This window comes from Vulpes vulpes, chromosome 3 (genome assembly GCF_048418805.1).
Source record: "Vulpes vulpes isolate BD-2025 chromosome 3, VulVul3, whole genome shotgun sequence".
Taxonomy (NCBI): domain Eukaryota; kingdom Metazoa; phylum Chordata; class Mammalia; order Carnivora; family Canidae; genus Vulpes; species Vulpes vulpes.
In genome coordinates this window covers 25,482,982-25,502,653 of record NC_132782.1, presented here as the reverse complement: position 1 = coordinate 25,502,653, position 19,672 = coordinate 25,482,982, and the positions used below count along the sequence as shown (strand labels likewise).

Sequence of the window (19,672 nt, the reverse complement as noted above, 5' to 3'; positions counted from 1 at the left end):
ATCCCAATATTAATCGAATAACTGAATTTGCATACATGGTAAAAATTTTGTCAAGTAATAGAAATGTTCTTTGGACATTGTAGTAATCATTTTGGTTAGGAAAAAGTGGAAAACAGAATACATGTATATTTAATTCCGAGTCTTCCAAAGACACATTTTTAGAATTGTAGTTCTGCTATGGATTTTTTAATGCTCTGTTGACAATCACCCCTAATTTTGTTCACTTAAGTTGTTCATGTACTAGCTCTGCAGATACTACTGCTACCTAATAGCCTAGAATTTTCATGGGAAAGCTTTTCAAACTTAAGATACCAGCGTTGTCAAGGAATGTAGTGAATTAAAAAAAAAAAAAGATGAAGTGGGAAAGATTTGCTTACATTTATATTTGGCTCTTTCTGAATATTCTTCAAAGCTAAAGATAAAGCAGAAGATCTAAATGGTTTTCGTCTTTCTTGTCAGACTTTTCAATTTCAAATACTCAATCATAATTTCATGATTTTAAGTGTACAGTATATGCTGGGCATTAGATTCATTTATATAGAATTAAAATATATTGCAAAAGTGGATAATTTAAAAAAGTGGATAATTATCAATTATATTCTAGAATTATTCAGATGTAACTGTACAAATTTCTATTCCCAAAAACACAAAGCACATTTTTTTTGCAAATACTACTGCAATTGAGTAAAAAAAGGAAATACTTTGAGCAGTTCAAAAGAATACAGCTATTTTAAAGATCTCCCCGCCTCCCTCTGTACATGCAAAATTGAAAATCAAAAAATAAATTAAAGGCATTCACTTGTCTCTCTTGATCCAATTAATATCAAAATGATTCCTTACCTTGATAACACGGAGCTATTCTTTTACTCAGTTCTGTTCGTAAATCAGAGGGCATTCCATAGCAAACCCCCATGGGGAGCTTATTTTCATTCTTTATATAAAATATATTTTTCCATCTATGCCCACAAGTCTAAATAAAACATAGAAGTAGATCAAATAATGTGAACATCACACCCAGAATATCTGATTCCACGATGTTATCAGTGGACTCATGCCAACAACCTACCACGATGGATCCGTTTTCTCCTGGCTGTCTGGAAAGTGTGACTCCCAACCACTGGTTGTCTCTTTCTTCCAGGCAAGTCTTTCCACAGGGTTCTCCATTGGGGCTACCTATAGCATTGGAAAATAATTTTATCATCAGTTATTTTGAAACCATGTTATGCTAGGACAGCAGAGAAAATAAATCTGCTTAACCCCTCCTTTGGCCATGTACAAAATGCCCTTGACCCCCATGCTTCCCCCTGTCCCCACCTTATCCTTGGTGCACAGGGTGGGGGTAACGGTGAATTGCTCTGTGCAACAGCATCATTCTCCCACCAGGTGGTTTGTGTTTGTAGAAATGACCTCCAGCTGGTAACATCATGGGCGATGGGAAACCACATGACTGGGTTGCGGGGTTGGGGGTGGGGGGTTGGCAGGAGACCCGTTTAGACCAACATGGGCTGTGCAGATGCCACCACAGGCTGTCATTTGTGGCAAAGACTTTGCACCTTTGCTCTGCTAATCTGCCTAGCATTACAGGCAAGGTCACCAGAGCACTTAAGACTTTTCTTGCATGGAGACTTTGGGGGTGGGGGTGACAGAAACATAGTCCTCAGGGTTAAGTCACAGTTTATAGAAGCTGGAAGGTGATGGTTGAGCACAAGAAGGTCACCGTGTCTACGTAGCACAGGAATAACACCCAGCGCTTCAGACAAACTTACATTTAGTCTGCGCCGACTGTTTTCCACAAATAAGAAAGACCAAAAAACCCTATTATTTCAGTAGTAAGTAAAACACATCCAAAGGCACTTTGGCAAACGCATGAAGAGCCAAGAAAGCCAAACCTGAGCACTACTGCTGGGCAATAGAGCACCTCTAAACTGTTAGAGAAAAAGTAATCCTCCCAATGACAATATTTTTTTTCTTTTGTTAGCGTGACTTCTTTGCTTTCTAGCTGGGGTCCCACTAACGTGATTCAGGGGAGAGGGAGGTGTAGTACCTTAAGAATCCTTTTGCTGACCTTATGCCCACTGTCTTCAGTTGCCCTGCGACAGTTCTATCCCACCTGAGCTTAATTCCAAAAGTGATTAGATTTGCATCAGCCTGGATAAGGCTGTGGGACTTGGGTTTCTTAATTTTGAACACCAGTCGCTGGTACCACATTATCACACGTTTGTAGTGACCGTTCCCTAAATCATGAGGTACCCTGTCTCCCAGAACCCTGACCTCGAGAGAAAGCTTCTTGGGCAAACTCCTAATTTATGCCTCCCTAAATAAGGCTAACATTTCGAAAGTAAATTTATTTGCAGTAAATGTCCCTGGGCAGGAGAAATTTTGTTTTAAGGAGGACAGAAAGATGTTTGTGAGTACATCTGTTGTCCAAGGTGTTGTTAAGGACAAACAGCAAAACCCTTCAACACAGTGGAACTGAATGAAGCTTCTAGTGGCCTCTATGGAGATTCTGACTCAGTAGGTGCCGGTGAGGCCCAGACCACACCAGGCTATTCTCATGGCTGGGGACACGGTTACAACAGAAACTGGATAAAGTTCTTCTGGCCAGATTTACAGAATAAGGACAACTTCAACCCATGGGTAGTGGCTGCCCAGAGCCCTGAATTAAAAACAAGTTAGTAGAGGCCTGAAAAAAAAAAAAAAGAACCCTGGGGTTGATGAGCAATGTCAACCTAGGATGAAAAGGGACTTTGCTGCAGCCCAAACCTTGATAAGATGGTCCAGGTAGAAACCTGAGGCTTCTTTGTCAAAATTAACGAAGAAAAGGAAAAAAGGAAAGGGAGAAGGAGAGCAGAGGGAGGAGGACGCCTGGGGGTGCTGGGGGGGGGGGGCGGTGAGGTCTGACACAGAACCACCACTGTGGTTACAGGATGCCAACATAACTGAAGGAAAGTGAAAGAGTGACGAACTCAAAATTTTAACTTTCACCTTGATGCGATTTTCATTGGACTTTTCACCAAAACTGCCAGTTATTTTTTTTTATTTTTACTGCTGTCAAGATGGATAAATGGTAGACTGCCCACCCGAAGGTGAGATTCCCATTATTTACCACAATAGACACTCTAGCAACATATCTTCTTGGAAGATACCAAAGCCTCTCTAGAACTGTCGTCACTCAGTTAACTAAGGCAACTGAGCAAGAAGATGATTAAGGAGGAGAGAGAAAGGGGGTCACAACACCTTGTGATTCAAATGTGGCATATTTAATGGATGCTTTCATCACTATTACGTGATCGATTATACCCAATATTTAGAAACAAATCCACTGTTCCAGAGATGCCAGCCCCAAGATCAAATAAACACAGAGCCGCAAAATACCACCTAAGCTGTTTGAGGAAAATGGCCACAGAGTTTTTATGGGGATTCTTATGGCCTGTTTCTTAACTGAGCTCTTTCGTTTGTACATTTTAAAATGAAAACCAGGGCAACTGGGGTGTTAGGTGGTTTTCTGGGGCCACTGGGGATTTTGCGCTACCTCAGCTCCCCTGGTGACATCCCAGAGCCTTCAGCGCTCACAGCCTCATCCACCAGAGCCACACAACTCCCGTTCCTGCTTCCTCAAGGTCACTTCCCTCAAATATTTTCCTTTCCGTGTCTGTGTCTGCAAGTCCCTCAGACCTCAAGGACTTAAACCAATCACCCTCCCCGCCCCCCCATTCCCAGCTGCTGCTCAGGCCTTGGACCTGAATGGCCGCTTCCCTGGCTCTTCAGCTTGCAGATCATGGGACTCCGCCTTCCAAGGGAAGGAACCGATTCCTATAGTAAATCTCCTTTTCTGTCTCTCCATCTACCCAGCACTCACCCACCCACCCTACTGGTTCTGTTTCCCTGGGGGGAGCCTAACACAACTACCTTCATTCATTCCCAACCATCCTCATTCCAAGGGCCAGTCGCTAAGAACCTAACTGTCCCCGGCCAGTAGTCCCTTCTTGCTCATCGTTATCCCACCCTCAGCACACAGCCCAGACAAGTGTGTTGAAAGGGGAGGTCAGCCAGTTAAAAAAAAAAAACAAAAAAAAAAAACAACAAAAAACAAAAAACAGTTCAAAACGTCCATCGTGGTTGGACTAAAGTCTCTTCTATTCGTGTTTTGCGTCTCAAGAAGCACAGGCAACACGAAAATTCACCAAAACAAGGTCGTGAGGCAATCACTCTTCCACACGAGAACCAAACACTAATTCTAAGAAGTGAACACACACACACACACACACACACACACCTTTACACGGGTTTCTCCTTCCCACTTCCTGCCGCTGCTCTTGCCATAGAGGCAACACCCGACGGCGACAGAAAGACCTGGGTATTTGGTACTTTCAGCGGTGAATTCAACACGGGAGAAGGTCCCAGAAGAGCCTGGAAGTCAGCACTGCTGTTCTGGGTCTTTTTTTTTTTTTTTTTTTAATTTTATTTATTTATGATAGTCACAGAGAGAGAGAGAGAGAGGCAGAGACACAGGCAGAGGGAGAAGCAGGCTCCATGCACCGGGAGCCCGACGTGGGATTCGATCCTGGGTCTCCAGGATCGCGCCCTGGGCCAAAGGCAGGCGCCAAACCGCTGCGCCACCCAGGGATCCCTGTTCTGGGTCTTAATTTCGAGAAATGTTTTGCTCTCTGCCTCCTGAGGCCCTTGCAGAATTTGTGCGGAGAGGTCAGAGGTCAGCCTTGGCCTCAGCAGCAGCCGCCTGTACTCAGGGCTGTCTGCAGAGCTTTCCCTTCACCTTGCTTTTGCCCAAGGTCACGCTTCTAGAACGTGGTTCTCAGCCGGGACCGGACATTGGGATCACCTGGGGGGGGGGGGAGTCTGAAACCAGCCCCGACACCTGGTCCCCACTTCAGGCGGCCCAGATTTGACCTGCCTGGAGTCAGACCCAAAGATGAGACTTTTCTGAAAAGCTTCCCCCAGGCAGGTGTCATGTGCCACTGAGCTTGTCGCTCTACAGGGTAAAGGGCCTTCTCCCGTGTTGCACCGTATTTGCAAATACTCCACCTTCAAAATACCGTGATACCTTTTTGTCCCCCTTGGTTCCCGCTAGATACTGGAATAGGATAACAGATGTTAAGCAGACTTTCTTCGTGTGGAAATAGAGTATTTCTAACGTGGTCAGAAATGACTATTATTAGAGCTGTCAGGAGAAAGTTAATTCTCATGAATTTCCCTGACAGGACATCATAAATAAACTCGGATTATCTTTATATTTTACCCCAGTGTCATGCTGGAATGATTTACAATCTGGTTTTTAATTCGGCTCATACATTTCCAATCTAAACTCTCAGCAAATCAAATCAGCGTCATAATTGAAAAAGTACTTTACGTGGTTTAACATAAAAGAGGGCAGCAGAAATTAACGTGTGATCCTTTCCCGAGCTGTTTGTACAACCAGAACGACTACTCGGAGCACAGTTGATAGAAGACAGTAAAAATACGGAGCCACATAAGACCATATTCTTTCAAAGTAAGGCCCATTAAAAAAAAAAAAAAAAAAAGTAAGGCCCATTTTTCATTTTCCTTTTTTTCCCCCATTTGGGAAGGAATGTACAAGATGTATGCTTTTTATTGTGCTTTGCTTTTTTAAAAAAATTTCCATCTATGGACCTTGTGTCAGTGAGTACACATGTGTAAACGGGCATGAGGGGTTAGCTTTGTCAGATGAATAGAAAGGCCGTCGGCACAAAGGTCATTAGGTTCAGTCTTCTCCATCCCTCATTTTGCTGTTACATCACCAGTTTTAGTGTCATCACTCCGAAGGCCAAAATACGACAGGGACTACGGAAGACTAGATGTCTGCTCTGGAATGTTCCGGCCGCGAGGGCAGCTGGACCATCCCGTTGGGCCGCAGCTGTCCCACAGCACTGGCCGGACCTTACATGCAGCAGGCAGAGACGAAACACCTGCGTGTGGAGGGAGGGATTCTGAGACACACTTACTACCACCATCCCTAGGGAGGACACGCCTCGCCAAGGAAACCCTCACCAAACTCTCAGGGATGAAAGCTTCTGGAGAGGTCTCCCTCCTTCACCATTGTCTGTCTCTACTCCTCCAAAATATTACTCCCTTCAGTTTCTAGAGGGTAACAGATGGTCTGAAGGGAAACAACATTTGCAGGTTGGAAGATCTCATCGGAGTGGGAGGATGTAAGACAGAGGATGGGCTGGGCCCCCTGGAGGTGCCTGGTGGGGGGGGGGGGTCCTGGAGGACGCGGAGGGCTGGATGTGATCCACGGGGGCAGGGCCTAGCAGAGGAAGCAGGCAAACGTTTCGTCGAGGGTGACATTATTATTATTTTAAGGATTAAGCTAAGCACGATTAAGCTGCACATATGGCACGTCACATATCCTCCTCCGTAAAGTATCTGCGGCGCGTCCCTGCCAGGCCTCATCATTCATGTTTAACTCTTTTCATTTTTGCAGCAGCCACAGCAGGGGCCTGTTATCAATCCCATTTTACAGAGGAGAAAATTGAATCTTAAGGAAGCAAAGTGTCTTCCTTGAATCCAGGGGGCTGATCCGTGGGGAAAAAAGAAAAAAAAAAAAGTGAGCAAATCAGAAGCTTGTCAGAATCGAAGATCTCTGTTCCTTCCCGCTGCTGTCTCGCATGTACAACACAACTCTACGACGACTTCAGGGGCACGAGTTGTTCACTGACGCCGATTTCACTTTCTAAATCTTTTGTTTCACCTTAAAATGTGTCAATCGTCACCAATCCGCCCGCAGACTGTTCTGGAGCTGGAGAGAAATGCCCTTTGCTTTGTTCTTACCTTGCCCTGCCCGGTTCCTCAACTTAGATCGGTTCTCAGTATTTTGGCACTTCTTTCTTTTTTTAAAGATTGTATTTATTTATTCGAGAGAGAGAGAGAGAGAGAGAGAGAGAGAGGCAGAGCCGCAGGCAGAGGGAGAAGCAGGCCCCATGCAGGAGCCCGACGTGGGACTCGATCCCTGGACTCCGGGGTCATGACCTGAGCTTAAGGCAGCTGCTCAGCCCCTGAGCCCCTCGGGGGCCCCCTATTTTCGCATGTCCACTGAGGAAGGCCCAGGGGGAAAGACCAGACACAAAACTTGCTGACAGTTTGAATGAGACCCTTTGTGGACAGGGGAGCCTGGGACTTCGGGGCGCAATGACCTGTTTGGTCTCTCCGCCCACGTCCCAGGGCTGCAGCTTCCCTGTCAGGTCAGACACCCGGCTGGGGCCCTGAGCCTAACTTTCTAGTAACAGGAACAACACATTCACTCACCTGATCTTTCAAAGACATGACAAAATTTTAAGTTTCCGAAAACCAGTGAGAGAGCCCTTCCTCCACCAGTTACCTTTCTTTTAATAAGCTGAAGTTCTTTTCCATCGAAAGATGAGTCCTATATATTTCAATTTTTCCTAAATAATCTTGAGAGCGGGATGAACCCTGTCCGAGCCTGTGTCCTACAAAGAGCCATTTATGCGGGATATCTCTATTTGTAGAAGCGACAACGGTGAGCAAAAATAATCATGCCAATTCCTTCCTCAGCCCGACGTGAGAACGTCAGAAAATCAGTCCTATGGGATCAAATGGGAACCTTGGACTCAGATAGGAAGACTACTGGATCCACCACTGCAGGGTTGTGAGGATCGTAGGAAACCTGCCCTTGCGCATCCAGGACTGCCTGGCACCTAGTAGGTGCTCATTAAACGGGGAGGGCGCTGCTCCCCCAGCATCCCTGCCCCAGCCGGGGGTGCCGCGCCAGCACAGGGGCTCAGGCCACTGCGGGCTCCTCGGGCTCCGGCGGACAGGTGGCCCCTTCTGGCAGCTTTTCCTGCCAGCCCCTAATGCCCATCGGATCCTCTGCATTCACTGTAGTCAACTATGTACTTCCCCACATACCTAATGAAACACGGTGGCGATGCTTCTAAAAGAGAACAGTGCTGCCTGGGATTTCTAGAGCAATGGCAAGAATTTTAGGTCCTGACAAGCAAAACGTCCCATTTAGAGATGACACGGGATGTGGGAGTCCTGAACTTCCGAGACTATTTCCTCCAGCTTGTCTGGAGTCAAGATATCAAAATAAGCAAAAAAAAAAAAAAAAAAAAAAAAAAAGAGTCAAATGTCAAAATAAACATCAAAATTAGAAACCGGTCTCAAAGTATTTTCTTTCTGTATAAACATGCAGTTACACGTCACATTCTCAGGCTTCCTAGTCCAGTTCTGATAATGGCTAACAATCAAGCCCAATTTGGGTGAGAAAGAGCCCGTAGAACCATAGGCCTGAAGAAAATCAGCTATTTCAGTCCTCTGTTTCATTTTATTTAACACCCCCCTTTTTTACTTTAAAATGGTATTTTCTCTATTTTACTTTATTGTACTCGGGGAGAGTTCAACACAGACATAGATACCCCCCAGCAGCAGAGCCAAGTTTTAGGGCTGCAATTTTATAAATTTGGGTTGATCCTGAGTCATCACTAGACCTCAAAATTCTAGAAAACCAGGTCACTTGTGAGCTTAATTCTAGGTTCAGGTTCTCCTCCAGGGACCTTAAGCCCAAACTTCTTCAAATTCCTACAGAAAACCTAAACAAGTCTTTTTACTAACTGCAGTGGAAAAGGGCAGCACAACTGATACCCTGGGTGAGCATAATTTAAAGAGGGGCTGTTGTCTTAACAACAGTAGCTAATATTTGTTACAGGCTTCCTGTGTACCCAAGCACACTTTTAATACCATGTAAGCATAAAAATTCACTCATTTAATTTTCATGACATCCCTCTGGGCAGATATTATTATCATAATCCAAATTTTACAGATGGAGAAGCTGAAACAAGGGAGGGTAAGCATCTTGCCCCAAGTTACAGCTCTAATAAGTGGGGAAGGAAGGATTCAGGTAGACACTGTCGGCCACCGCCCTGTGCTACCTTACAGTGATCGCTATGATGACTTTTCCCAGGGAAGCAGGGAGAGAAGCCGAATATTGGCATTACTAATAAACCTATGCAAACTCTATTTCTAGAACGACCTACTCTCACAACACTGATTTCCAACATTAGAAAATATGGAAAGAAAATTCACTACTTCTGCGGTTTTCAGTTAATCTCTCGGACTTCTAGATTCATTTGAAAGACCATCGCTTATAGATGGGTACCATTTTGCATGTCTTTGAAACAAGGACAATACAAAAAATGTAAACTGAAAAAAAAAAAACCCCAAAAAGTCTAGGGAAACCTCTCACGCAACGGTAGGTGGTCAGTGTTGAAGCAACTGTGGTTGGTTTGGGAATCTATAGGGCTGGATGGAGGAGGTCAGGAGGATTTGAGGTGTGAAGTATGTGAGAGAAACAGAAGTCAGGAGCTGCATGGCATTGGCCACTGCAGGGAGAGGTGGAGCCACCGGTGCCAGAGGACATGCCTCTGTCCAAAGTGTAAAGGAAGGGAGGCGATGCCAGATGATGATTTGTGGACAAAATAATAATATTCCAAAGAATACTAACACCCTTTCACAAGACAACAAGAATGGTACGGGGTGAGGTAGACCTAGGCAGACTTCCCAAACATACGGTCTACACTGAAGGACTCTTCCACGCAGGGAGTAGTTTTGAAAGGACGTGCCTGTTCCATTTCACACAAATCTTTCCTACAAAAGCGATCTGACAACTAAGCTTACGTGCTTACTATTTCTGAACACATTTTCACAGGATTCCAAATAATTTCTACGAGAAAGATTCCTTGTCTGAAGCTTCTCGGGGGCATCAGAACAAGCACACTGCGCTATTGAACACTTGTAAGTCCGCTTCCCTGTTCTAATGTGATGTTTCCAGCTGCTGTAAAATTAAAAAAAAAAAAAATCCCTGCTCTTAAAGATGGTCAGTTCCAAGCTCCGTATCTCAGGAGTAGGTATTATTGTTTAGGTTGCCTGATGAAAGCAGGCAAAATCGTTGGGAATCCAGGCTCCCAAAGTGATGCTGAGGTGTATAGCAGAGGAGTCACCCCGAATCTGAGGAATGCATCCATCCATTTCACATTTCTTGAACTTTCCCCATATGCTCATCAAAACTCGCCACAACTGGCTCAACTACTCAGGTGTCTGCTTTTCCAGAAAACCTCACTCATCATTTAACAAGTTCTTCTCCCCACCAGGTCTCTATTGTCATGTTTAGTACATATTCTCATGATTAATGATCCAACGTTTACCTCTTTTGTCACCTAGAGGGAGTGATTTGAGGGCGTTAGCCAGGTCTCCCTCAACTTTCTCTTCTGACTACCTAGCACAAGCAACCAATAAAAATGTGTTTAATTCATGAAGGAAGAACCCACATAAAAGAGTTGTTGACACTTGCTACCAATATTTTCATACTCCTCACTTCTCCTCAAGCCTCTGCAGTCTGGCTTTGCCACTAAAACTGGTCTTGCTGGGGTTACTCATGAACTATTTCTCTCTACATCCACTGAAACCTCCTAAGTAAAAACTTAAGTTAAAACCTTGCTTGACCTCTTGGCAACTTTTGATACTGCCAACCACTCAGCTCTTCCCCGGATCTCTCATCCTATGACTTGCACAACGCCGCATTGACTGGATTTCCTTGCTACCTCTTTAGCTTCTCTTGAGTAATTTTTTTCAGCCTCCCCTTTTCTTCTCCAGTTGTTCTCAACCATGGATGAATATTGGTATCATCTGGGGACCTTTGGAAACTCTAACGCCCTACTAAGGGTTCTGTCCTCATTCCCTTGTGTGTGTGTTGGTTGGGTGCAGTGGTTTCCACACCACCACCAAGCAATTCTCTGACCCTAACTGGGTGCCCTACAATTCAACTCAGCTCTGACACTATCTGGCAAAAGCGTAACATCTCACAGGTTAACGACTTAGTCCTACAAGACTGACCCATCCCCAATACACACACACATACACAAACATGCTTCAGATGCCAATCAAAAGTCCAGGTTGTCACCTCTGCTTGTAACCAACTGGCTCTCAGAAATTCCAACTACCCCATCCCTGGGTTTGATTAATTTGCTAGAGCACCTCACAGAATTCAGAGAGGCATTTTCCTTACTAGATTACTAATTTATTATAAAAGAATATAACTCAGGAGCAACCGGATGGGAGAGATGCACACGGCAAGGCCTGGAGATGGGGTATGGAGCTCTCACTTTCTCTGAGCACTTCACTCTTCCCCAAATCTCTATGTGTTCATCAATGCAGAAGCTCTCCCAACAACCCTGTCCTTTTTATACAGGTTTCTTTACAGAGACATGACTGATTAAATCATTGATTGGTGATTAATTCCACGTCCAGCCCCTCTCTCCATCCTGGAGGTTAGGGGGTGGGAGGGAAAGTCCCAACCCTCTAATCCCATGTTTGCCTCCACTGGCAACCAGCACCCCTCATCCTTACGTGGGGTCCAATAGCCACCTCACTAACAAAAGACATCTTTGTAGCCCTCTTCACTTAGAAAATGCCAAGAGTTTTGGGAGCTCTGTGCCAGAAATAGGGAAGAAGACCAAACTATATTTCTTACTATAAATCACAATGTCACACCCGCCTAGATCCACTTGGAGAGATTTATTTAGGATGAGCACAGCTATTCTTTTTTTTTTTTTTTAAAGATGTTATTTATTTGAGAGAGAGCATGGTGGGTGGGGGGACAGAGAGGGAGGGAGAAATATTCCCCCTCTGAGCAGGAAGTTCAATGCAGGCTTGATCCCAGGACTCTGGGTTCATGACCTGGATCCAAGGCAGATGCTGACCCAACTGAACCATCCAGCAGCCCCGAGCACCAGGATTCTGAAAGCCCTACAGGAGAATCTATGTTGCGGCCAGAGTTGAGCAACACTCTTCTAGCCACTTCTCAAATTGTCGGAATCCTCTGGGATCTCTCCTGGACCCTCTGGTCAGCCTAGAGAGTTTCCAGGCTAAACTCATGAACTCCCACGGCTCCGATTACCATCTCTGTCAACTGCGGTCAACTCCACAAATTGCCACCGAGGACCTCTCGGGCCCACCAGACCCATACACCCAACTGATTACCAGAAACTTATTTCCAGGTCTTCTGTGGACAGCACCACCAGCCATCCATCAGCCCCAGTCAGCACCTTGGGTGACACCTCTGGAACCTTCCTTCCCTTTTCTCTCTCTCATTTAATAATGACCAAGTCCTGGGGAGTCTGTCTTCCAAGTAACTGTGGAGCATCCGTCTTGCTCCGTTCTTGCTGCCGCTGTCTTAGTACAAGCACTCATCATCACATATAGGCTGAGTTATAACAAAATCTTACTACGTTGTCTCACTACCTTCAGCCTTGACTCATTTACTCCGGAGCATTCACTAGCCCGCAGCCACAAGTATCCGTCTAAAACAGAAATCTGATCATCATCCCCAGCTTTAATTACCTATGGGAAATTCATACTCCTTAACAAGAGCTCACACAGCTGGACAAAAGTAATCCCCGCCCAGCTCTCCAATCTACCATCCCCTTCACTCTCCACAGTCCAATTTTATGCATTTTTCTTTCACCTCAAAGATGCCATGCTCGCAAGGACCTCAGGGTCTTCACACATTATTGCCTACGTGGCACCCTTTCCCGTAAACCTCCTCCTTTAGCTAACTTCTGAAGTTTATTCAGGTCTTCACTTGAACATCAATTCCTCAGGTAGCCATCCTCTTACTTTCCTAATTAGATTAGATCTTCTCACCACACTTTCCTATCATACCCTAAACCTATAGACTGTAACCCCCCTCGGCGCAGGGACCATGTTTCTTTGCTATATCCAAGTTCTGGCCCTCTGGCACCCCTTGGGAAATGAATGAATGAATAGATGACCCACACGTAGGGTGGATTGCCACATCTAGCTCTAGAACTGTTGCCAAGGGGAGATAATTTCAGTCATTAGGAATATTAGTGATCAAGTAAACTCAAGGCAAAAATGAAATGCATTTAAAGAACCTCAGCTCTCACATTAGGTGGGAACCATTCTTTTAGAGATAGAGTTTGGGCAATTGCTGGAGATCAGGAAACTTAATTCTCTTAACATGATAGTTTCTTAATGAAGCGCTCTGTCTTGATTTTCTGCATAATTAGAACCCATGTTCGGGCGGGGGGTGCAATTTTTCAAAATGACCAATCTGTATCAGTCTCAGCTTCATAAGGAACAACTTAAAGAGTACTGCAAATGAACAAGGAAAGTTATCAAGAACATATTGGAAGTTTTGACCGTGTGAGGTTTGCCTTTTAATGTTAAGCTAATAATTCCTGCAAGTCGGGCAGAGGCGAGAATGAGGTAATCATTAGTTTAATGATGCAGTGCTAATTAACCTCTTCCAAATAGGTTATGTAATATAACCCAAGAGGCTGGCTAGGCTGATAAAATTCTAGAAAGAAATCTGGAGGGGAATAATGATGACCGACTGGTGATGAATCATTATTCTTTCCAGTAAAGAAAAGAGAATCACAGGCAAGAGCCTTAAAGGTTCTAATAACTATGCAGCACCTGGCCTGGAAAAGAAAAGTGAAAGACCTACTTGCTTATGCACAAACACTGGGAAAGCACCTGTTAACAAGTTAGTGTTTTTTCATGCAGGGAAATTAGATTTCTCTAGAGCAGTGCTGTCCAATAGAAATTATAATACAAGCCACATGGGAAATGGTTAATTTGATAGTAGTCACATTAAAAAAAAAGTAAAAGAAAGAAAACCAGCTTTAAAAATATACTTTATGTAAAATATACTTTATGTAATCTAACACATCCCAGATATTTATCATCTAAATATGTAATCAGCATTAATTTTAAAACATTTATTTTGACACATATTAATATCTAAACAATTAGTGATATATATATATATATATATATATATATATATATATATATACATTTTGCACGAAGTCTTTGAAATCCAGCATTTAATTTACATTACAGCAGCTCTCAATGCAAACTAGCTATATTTCATGTGCTCAAGAGCCACATATGGCTACTGGCTACCATGCTGGGCAATGGAACTTTAGACTTCATTACCCTGATAAGTATGAAGGTGTGTGTGTGTGTGTGTGTGTGTGTGTGTGTGTGTATGTAGCATGTGTAAAATGCTATTAGTGGTGACTCCAAAGTAAAGAAAGATCTGCAATGTCTTTTGAATAGCCAAGTAAAGACAATCTTTTTAGTATAATTGTATGATCACCTGTGTATTTTAGTATGTTCTAATTCTTGGAATATTGGTAATCCATAGATGGTCTATGATTACATATAGTAATGGAGTCATTATTTGTAATGCCTTAATTTAGCAACCATCTGTGATCCACGTTTCCTTAAAAAAAAAAAAAAAAAAAAAAGAGCCTCAGCAGGGACACAGAAGGCCTGAGTGGAAAAGCAACTGGACATGTGAAATCACCACGTCCCCCTCAGACCCAACGTGTTGGTGAACATGTCTGGGCTCAGACCTTCCTGATGGGGAAACCACCTTCCTTTGATTCATAGGGGGGGGAGGGGTACCAAAGGAGTGAGAGGAGAGACACTTCTCAGGCAAGGAGGGAGGTGGAGGCAGCCTGTTTGCATGCAGGATATAAAGCACCTCTACTCCAGTCAATTCTTCTCACAAAAAAAAGGGGTATCTTACTCTCAACACCTGACACCCTGAAAGCTCTAGATAAATGGGCATCTGCTGCTCACTTCTGATTATGGCTAGAGTGAATCTGCCACAGTGTATGACAACGCTATCCAGCGATGGTGGCATGCTATGGGAGGGGACTCATGTCCTCTTTTGAAGGGAGGAGTCCATCTGAGTCCAACTTTGATCTGAAATTCTAACTGGGACCTAGAGACCAGTCCACGGGGACAGTATTTAAGTTACTAGGAGATGGGTACCATTTGTAAGAGCTCTTCCAACGTCATCTCCCTGAAAGCAAGTTAAGTCATTCCAAAGGAAAGAAAACACCCGACTGACCTGGCAGTCACAGCTCAATATTTAGTTACTATCAGATTTTTCCAGTTGGGTCAACAAGCAACTATATTTCATCGTGTTTCATCTCAACGGTTACCTCATACTTTATACATTTACCTTTTTGTTTGGTCTATTAATCGTCCCTATTTCCTAACCTCAACCTGACCATAAAAGGTAACATACAGATATAGTTTTAAGTAGAAAACAGAGATAAAAAAGAAATAAACTAACACTTTTTAAACGTCTGTTATACATCAAGTATCAAGCTAAGCATTTTCTGTGCATGAGATAGTGACCCCCATGTGAGACAGGATAACTGAAGCCATCCCCATACTGCACAGAATAGGAATATTGTAAATGTCCTTAGTCACATACTTTTTTCTCGAAGCTTTTTCATAGAAAATATTCCATAGTCCACAAACCTGATGATAGTCCTTAAATGTCTTTCATTACCAATTTATTGTTTTTAGTGTTTCCTTTCTAGACTGCATCCCCAGTCTCTATTAACCAGAAGCATCAGGCTACTTCTGAGTTTGTTCTGAATGGCAGCACACAATTTCCTTATTGAAGGAAGAGAAGATATGATGTCTTAAAATGACATATGAGAAACAACTTCAGTCAATTCTTCTGCAAATACTCCAAGCCATTACCACAGCTAATGTGTTTCAACCAACTGATGGACCAGAAAACTTGTCTTCCTTTTTGCCTTTTATCTCAGTCAACACCTTTTTTTATTGACCAAAACTTTGAAACTTAAAAATGTCATTTGGCTTATCATTTCTAATTAATTCTCTTGTTCATCAACCAGGTTGATGACAATCGAACTTTCACTTTGCCTTTATTCAGTTACCCATCCCACAAATCTTCACTTAATTCCTGTTTGTGGCACATCAACCATGTGCATATTTCTCTAAGGATGTTTCTATAGCCAATCCCTAAACTCCACGTACACCCCCCCCCCCGCCAAATTTAGGTTTTCCCTCAATTTTGACAGGAATTGTTATCTCAAATTGCATGTAATATCAGGACATGATCTTTCCAGTTAAACACAGACGTCTAGAAATAGATTCAGTGCCCTTCCAGACAGGAAGTAGGAGCTAAATACCACTAGCTCTAATGCCATGGATCAGGAAACCGTGACAGGGCAACAGAAACAAAACTTTTCCCTGATGAGATTTGGTCAAGATCCTCTGGCAGAGCAAGTTTGTCTCCTCCATTCATTCATTCTTCATCCCACAACTCTGTCATACAATGAAAATTATGCTTTGCAGAATTATTCCAAATGGATCGGTCTACGGAAGTTATGTTTTCCAAGTCGGCCTTTTGGGATGGAAGATACTTAGTGAGAGGCTAGTGCTTATTCTACATGCTACAGACACCAGCCAGACTTTTATGGATGCTCTCTGAGTCATGTGCATACCCTATTTGAATTCATTCTAAATGAGGGAAACCAGCTTCCCAGTTGGAGATAAAGCAAAGACAACTAACTATAAAAAGAAAAAGGGGTTAAAGATGCAGTGGCTTATCCCAAAGGCCTATTTATAGCTGAGATAAATATGAAAAAAGGGCCAATTGTAACCTTTTATTCACCACTTACAGATGATGTATCAGCTCAGCAGACAACACATGGGACTCTTCATTTAATTTTTATTTGTGCTGAAGATGCACAAAGGAAAGGGCTTGGACTTTGGAACCAAGCTGATTGGACTGACTTGCCCCATCTTTGCCTCATTAGCTGAGTAACTTTAGAAAAAGTACTTGCAAACCCTCTGAGTCACACAGTCCTCGTGTAAAGTAGGAACAACGCCAACCATGACCCAGTGGAGCTTTGATGGGGGAGATAAAGCACCGTGTTTAGCAGCGTCTAGCCTTGTTTGGAACCAGATAGGTCTAAATTAATATGAGTTCCCCTTTCCTCCCCGCCACGTGTCTGTACAAAACAACTTTGCTTTTGGCCTTGAAATATGAACTTTCTCCCCTCCCCCATCAAAATACATTTTTTTTTCAACTCCCCACCTGCCTAAGAAGAGACAGAAATTACTTCAAATAGAGGTAGCGGGAGGGAAAAATTAACCTCGACCCCTTAGTCGCCGCCGTTAATTGTATCAATAAGGGGGATGCCAGTTTTTGCTGGTGCTCTTCTTTTGCATTTCATATTCTAAATAAAACCATAACATTTTCTTTTTCTTTTTTTTTTCCCAGCCAGCCCTGAGGCTAGATGGCAGGGTGTGGGATCAATTCCAACTGCTATTCCTGATCCTCGGGCCCCTTCGCCTGTTCTTGGACAAGCCTGAGAGGTCAGAGTTGGACACAAATGCTTCAGTGATGGCTTGGCTGGGGCCTGTGTCCTTGTGCGCGGGGGCCTGAACATGGGTGGTGCGCAGGGGGAGCGGAGAGGCGAAGAGGACCCCTGGGGCCTCTCCTGCTCCGTGGTTTCCTGGTCATGGGCAGAGGCAAAGGGCGGGAAAGCGTGCACGGAGGGACGGACAGACGGGGTCACCTTCGCATTACCCAGGTTTGGTGGCTTGCAGTCAAGAGCGAAAACCATTCCTCTTAAACTAGCCGAGGGCCAGCGCGCTGTTCCAGGACTCGTGCTGCACGAGGGTCCCTTGCTGGCCCCCCCAGCCCCCCGACCCCCCAGGTCCCGGACGCAACTCACCGAGCTGGAGCTGTTCGCAGGTCAGGCCTGGGTTCCCGCCGATCCTGCAGCGGTAAATCGCGCCGGGGTTGACCACCGAGGCGTTGGCCAGCCAGCGGGCCGTGGGCGCCCCCACCACGAGCCTAGGGGACAACCGTGCAAGTGCGCAAGACGTGAGCCGGGTCCCCGGAGCCAGGTCCCCCGCCCCCAGCTCCCAGCTCCAGAGCCCGGTGCCTGGATGACCTCCCACCCCCGCCCCCGGCCCCAGGCGCCCCCTCCACGAGCCTGGGTGACAACCAGGCAAGTGCGCGCAGACGTGAGCCGGGTCCCCCCCAGCTCCCAGCTCCAGAGCCCCGGGCCAGGACGCCCCCCCTCCAGGTGCCCCCACCACAACCCCAGGGGACAACCGTGCAAGTGCGCGCAGACGTGAGCCGGGTACCCCCAGCTCCCAGCTCCCAGCTCCAGAGCCCCGGGCCTGGGCGCCCCCCCCACCACAGGCGTCCCCTCCACGAGCCTAGGGGACAACCGTGCAAGTGCTCTCAGACGTGAGCCAGGTCCCCCCCAGCTCCCAACTCCAGAGCCCCGGGCCTGGGCGCCCCCCCCACCACAGGCGCCCCCTCCACGAGCCTAGGGGACAACCGTGCAAGTGCGCGCAGACGTGAGCCAGGTCCCCCCCAGCTCCCAACTCCAGAGCCCCGGGCCTGGGCGCCCCCCCACCACAGGCGCCCCCTCCACGAGCCTAGGGGACAACCGTGCAAGTGCTCTCAGACGTGAGCCAGGTCCCCTCCAGCTCCCAGCTCCCAGCTCCCAGCTCCCAGCTCCAGAGCCCCGCGCCTGGGCGCCCCCCCCAACCCCAGGCGCCCCCTCCACGAGCCTAGGGGACAACCGTGCAAGTGCTCTCAGACGTGAGCCAGGTCCCCTCCAGCTCCCAGCTCCCAGCTCCCAGCTCCAGAGCCCCGCGCCTGGGCGCCCCCCCAACCCCAGGCGCCCCCTCCACGAGCCTAGGGGACAACCGTGCAAGTGCGCGCAGACGTGAGCCAGGTCCCCTCCAGCTCCCAGCTCCCAGCTCCCAGCTCCCAGCTCCAGAGCCCCGCGCCTGGGCGCCCCCCCAACCCCAGGCGCCCCCTCCACGAGCCTAGGGGACAACCGTGCAAGTGCGCGCAGACATGAGCCAGGTCCCCCGAGCTCCCAGCTCCAGAGCCCCGCGCCAGGACGCCCCCCCGCCCCAGGCGCCCCACCCCGAGCCGGGCCAGCCGCTGGCCGTCGCAGCGCTCCCCGCCGGCGCCTCCCGAGGGCGGGGAGTTGGCCGGGGCTCGGCACCCGGGGCGCCCCCGCCCTCGCCGACGCCCCCGGCGCGGTCCCGGCCGCTCACCATCGGTTGGCGCCGTGGCCGTGCAGCACCAGCGAGTAGCCGAACAGGGTGTTGGGGGGGCCCCGGTAGAGCAGCGCGCTCTCGGTGTCCACGTTGTAGGGGCGCCCGCTCGGCACCCGCAGGCACAGCAGCAGCAGCAGCAGCTCGCGGACGGCGCCCCCCCGGGGCCCGGGCCCGCGCCTCGCTTCCCCAGCCATGCGCTCCCGGAGGGGAACATCCAACGGCGAGCGGCCACCGTCGCCAAGTTGCGCGGGACGAGACGGTCGGCCCGGGCGGGGGGGGGGGCGGGGAGCGCCCCGAGAGCGGCGCGGCGTGTCGGGCGCCGGCGGGCGGGACCGAGGGAGGGAGGGAGGGAGGGAGGGACGCGCGGAGGCGCGGGCGGGGCGGGGTCGGCGTGGGCTCCGCGGGGCCGGGCTGTGCGGCGGGGACCGCGGGCGCTCGGCGGCCCCGGCCCTGGGTGGGGTCCCGGGCGTGGTGCGGAGGCGCGGGGCCCTGCGCGTGTCGCCGCGCGCGGCTGCAGGGGGCGCTGGGGGACCTCGGCTGCGCGGGGCGCGCGTCCGGGCCGGCGGAGCGCGGGGTGACCCTGGGGCGCAGAGCTGGGCCTGCACCCCTGCGCCTGGCCCGCGCGCACCCGAGCCCAGGCCTCCGCGGCTGCACCCACCCGGGCCCCGGGGCGCGGCGGGGAGCCGTCTGCGTCCTCGGGGGCGCGTGGGGTCCGCTCTGA

General features: G+C 47.5%; 1 protein-coding gene across 1 annotated transcript in view; it reads right to left on the bottom strand.

The window, feature by feature from the left end:
• The window catches only part of ITGA4 (integrin subunit alpha 4), an 81,517-nt gene extending 62,287 nt beyond the window's left edge, over window positions 1-19,230 (bottom strand). The window contains exons 1-4 of the mRNA XM_026018386.2: window positions 18,949-19,230; window positions 17,598-17,719; window positions 1,067-1,173; window positions 841-970 (exon numbers count right to left, since the gene is read on the bottom strand). Of these exons, the coding sequence (XP_025874171.1) occupies window positions 841-970; window positions 1,067-1,173; window positions 17,598-17,719; window positions 18,949-19,145 (556 nt within the window). The 5' untranslated portion in view covers window positions 19,146-19,230. The remainder of the gene's footprint in view (window positions 1-840; window positions 971-1,066; window positions 1,174-17,597; window positions 17,720-18,948) is intronic.
• Between the last annotated feature and the right edge of the window lie 442 nt (window positions 19,231-19,672).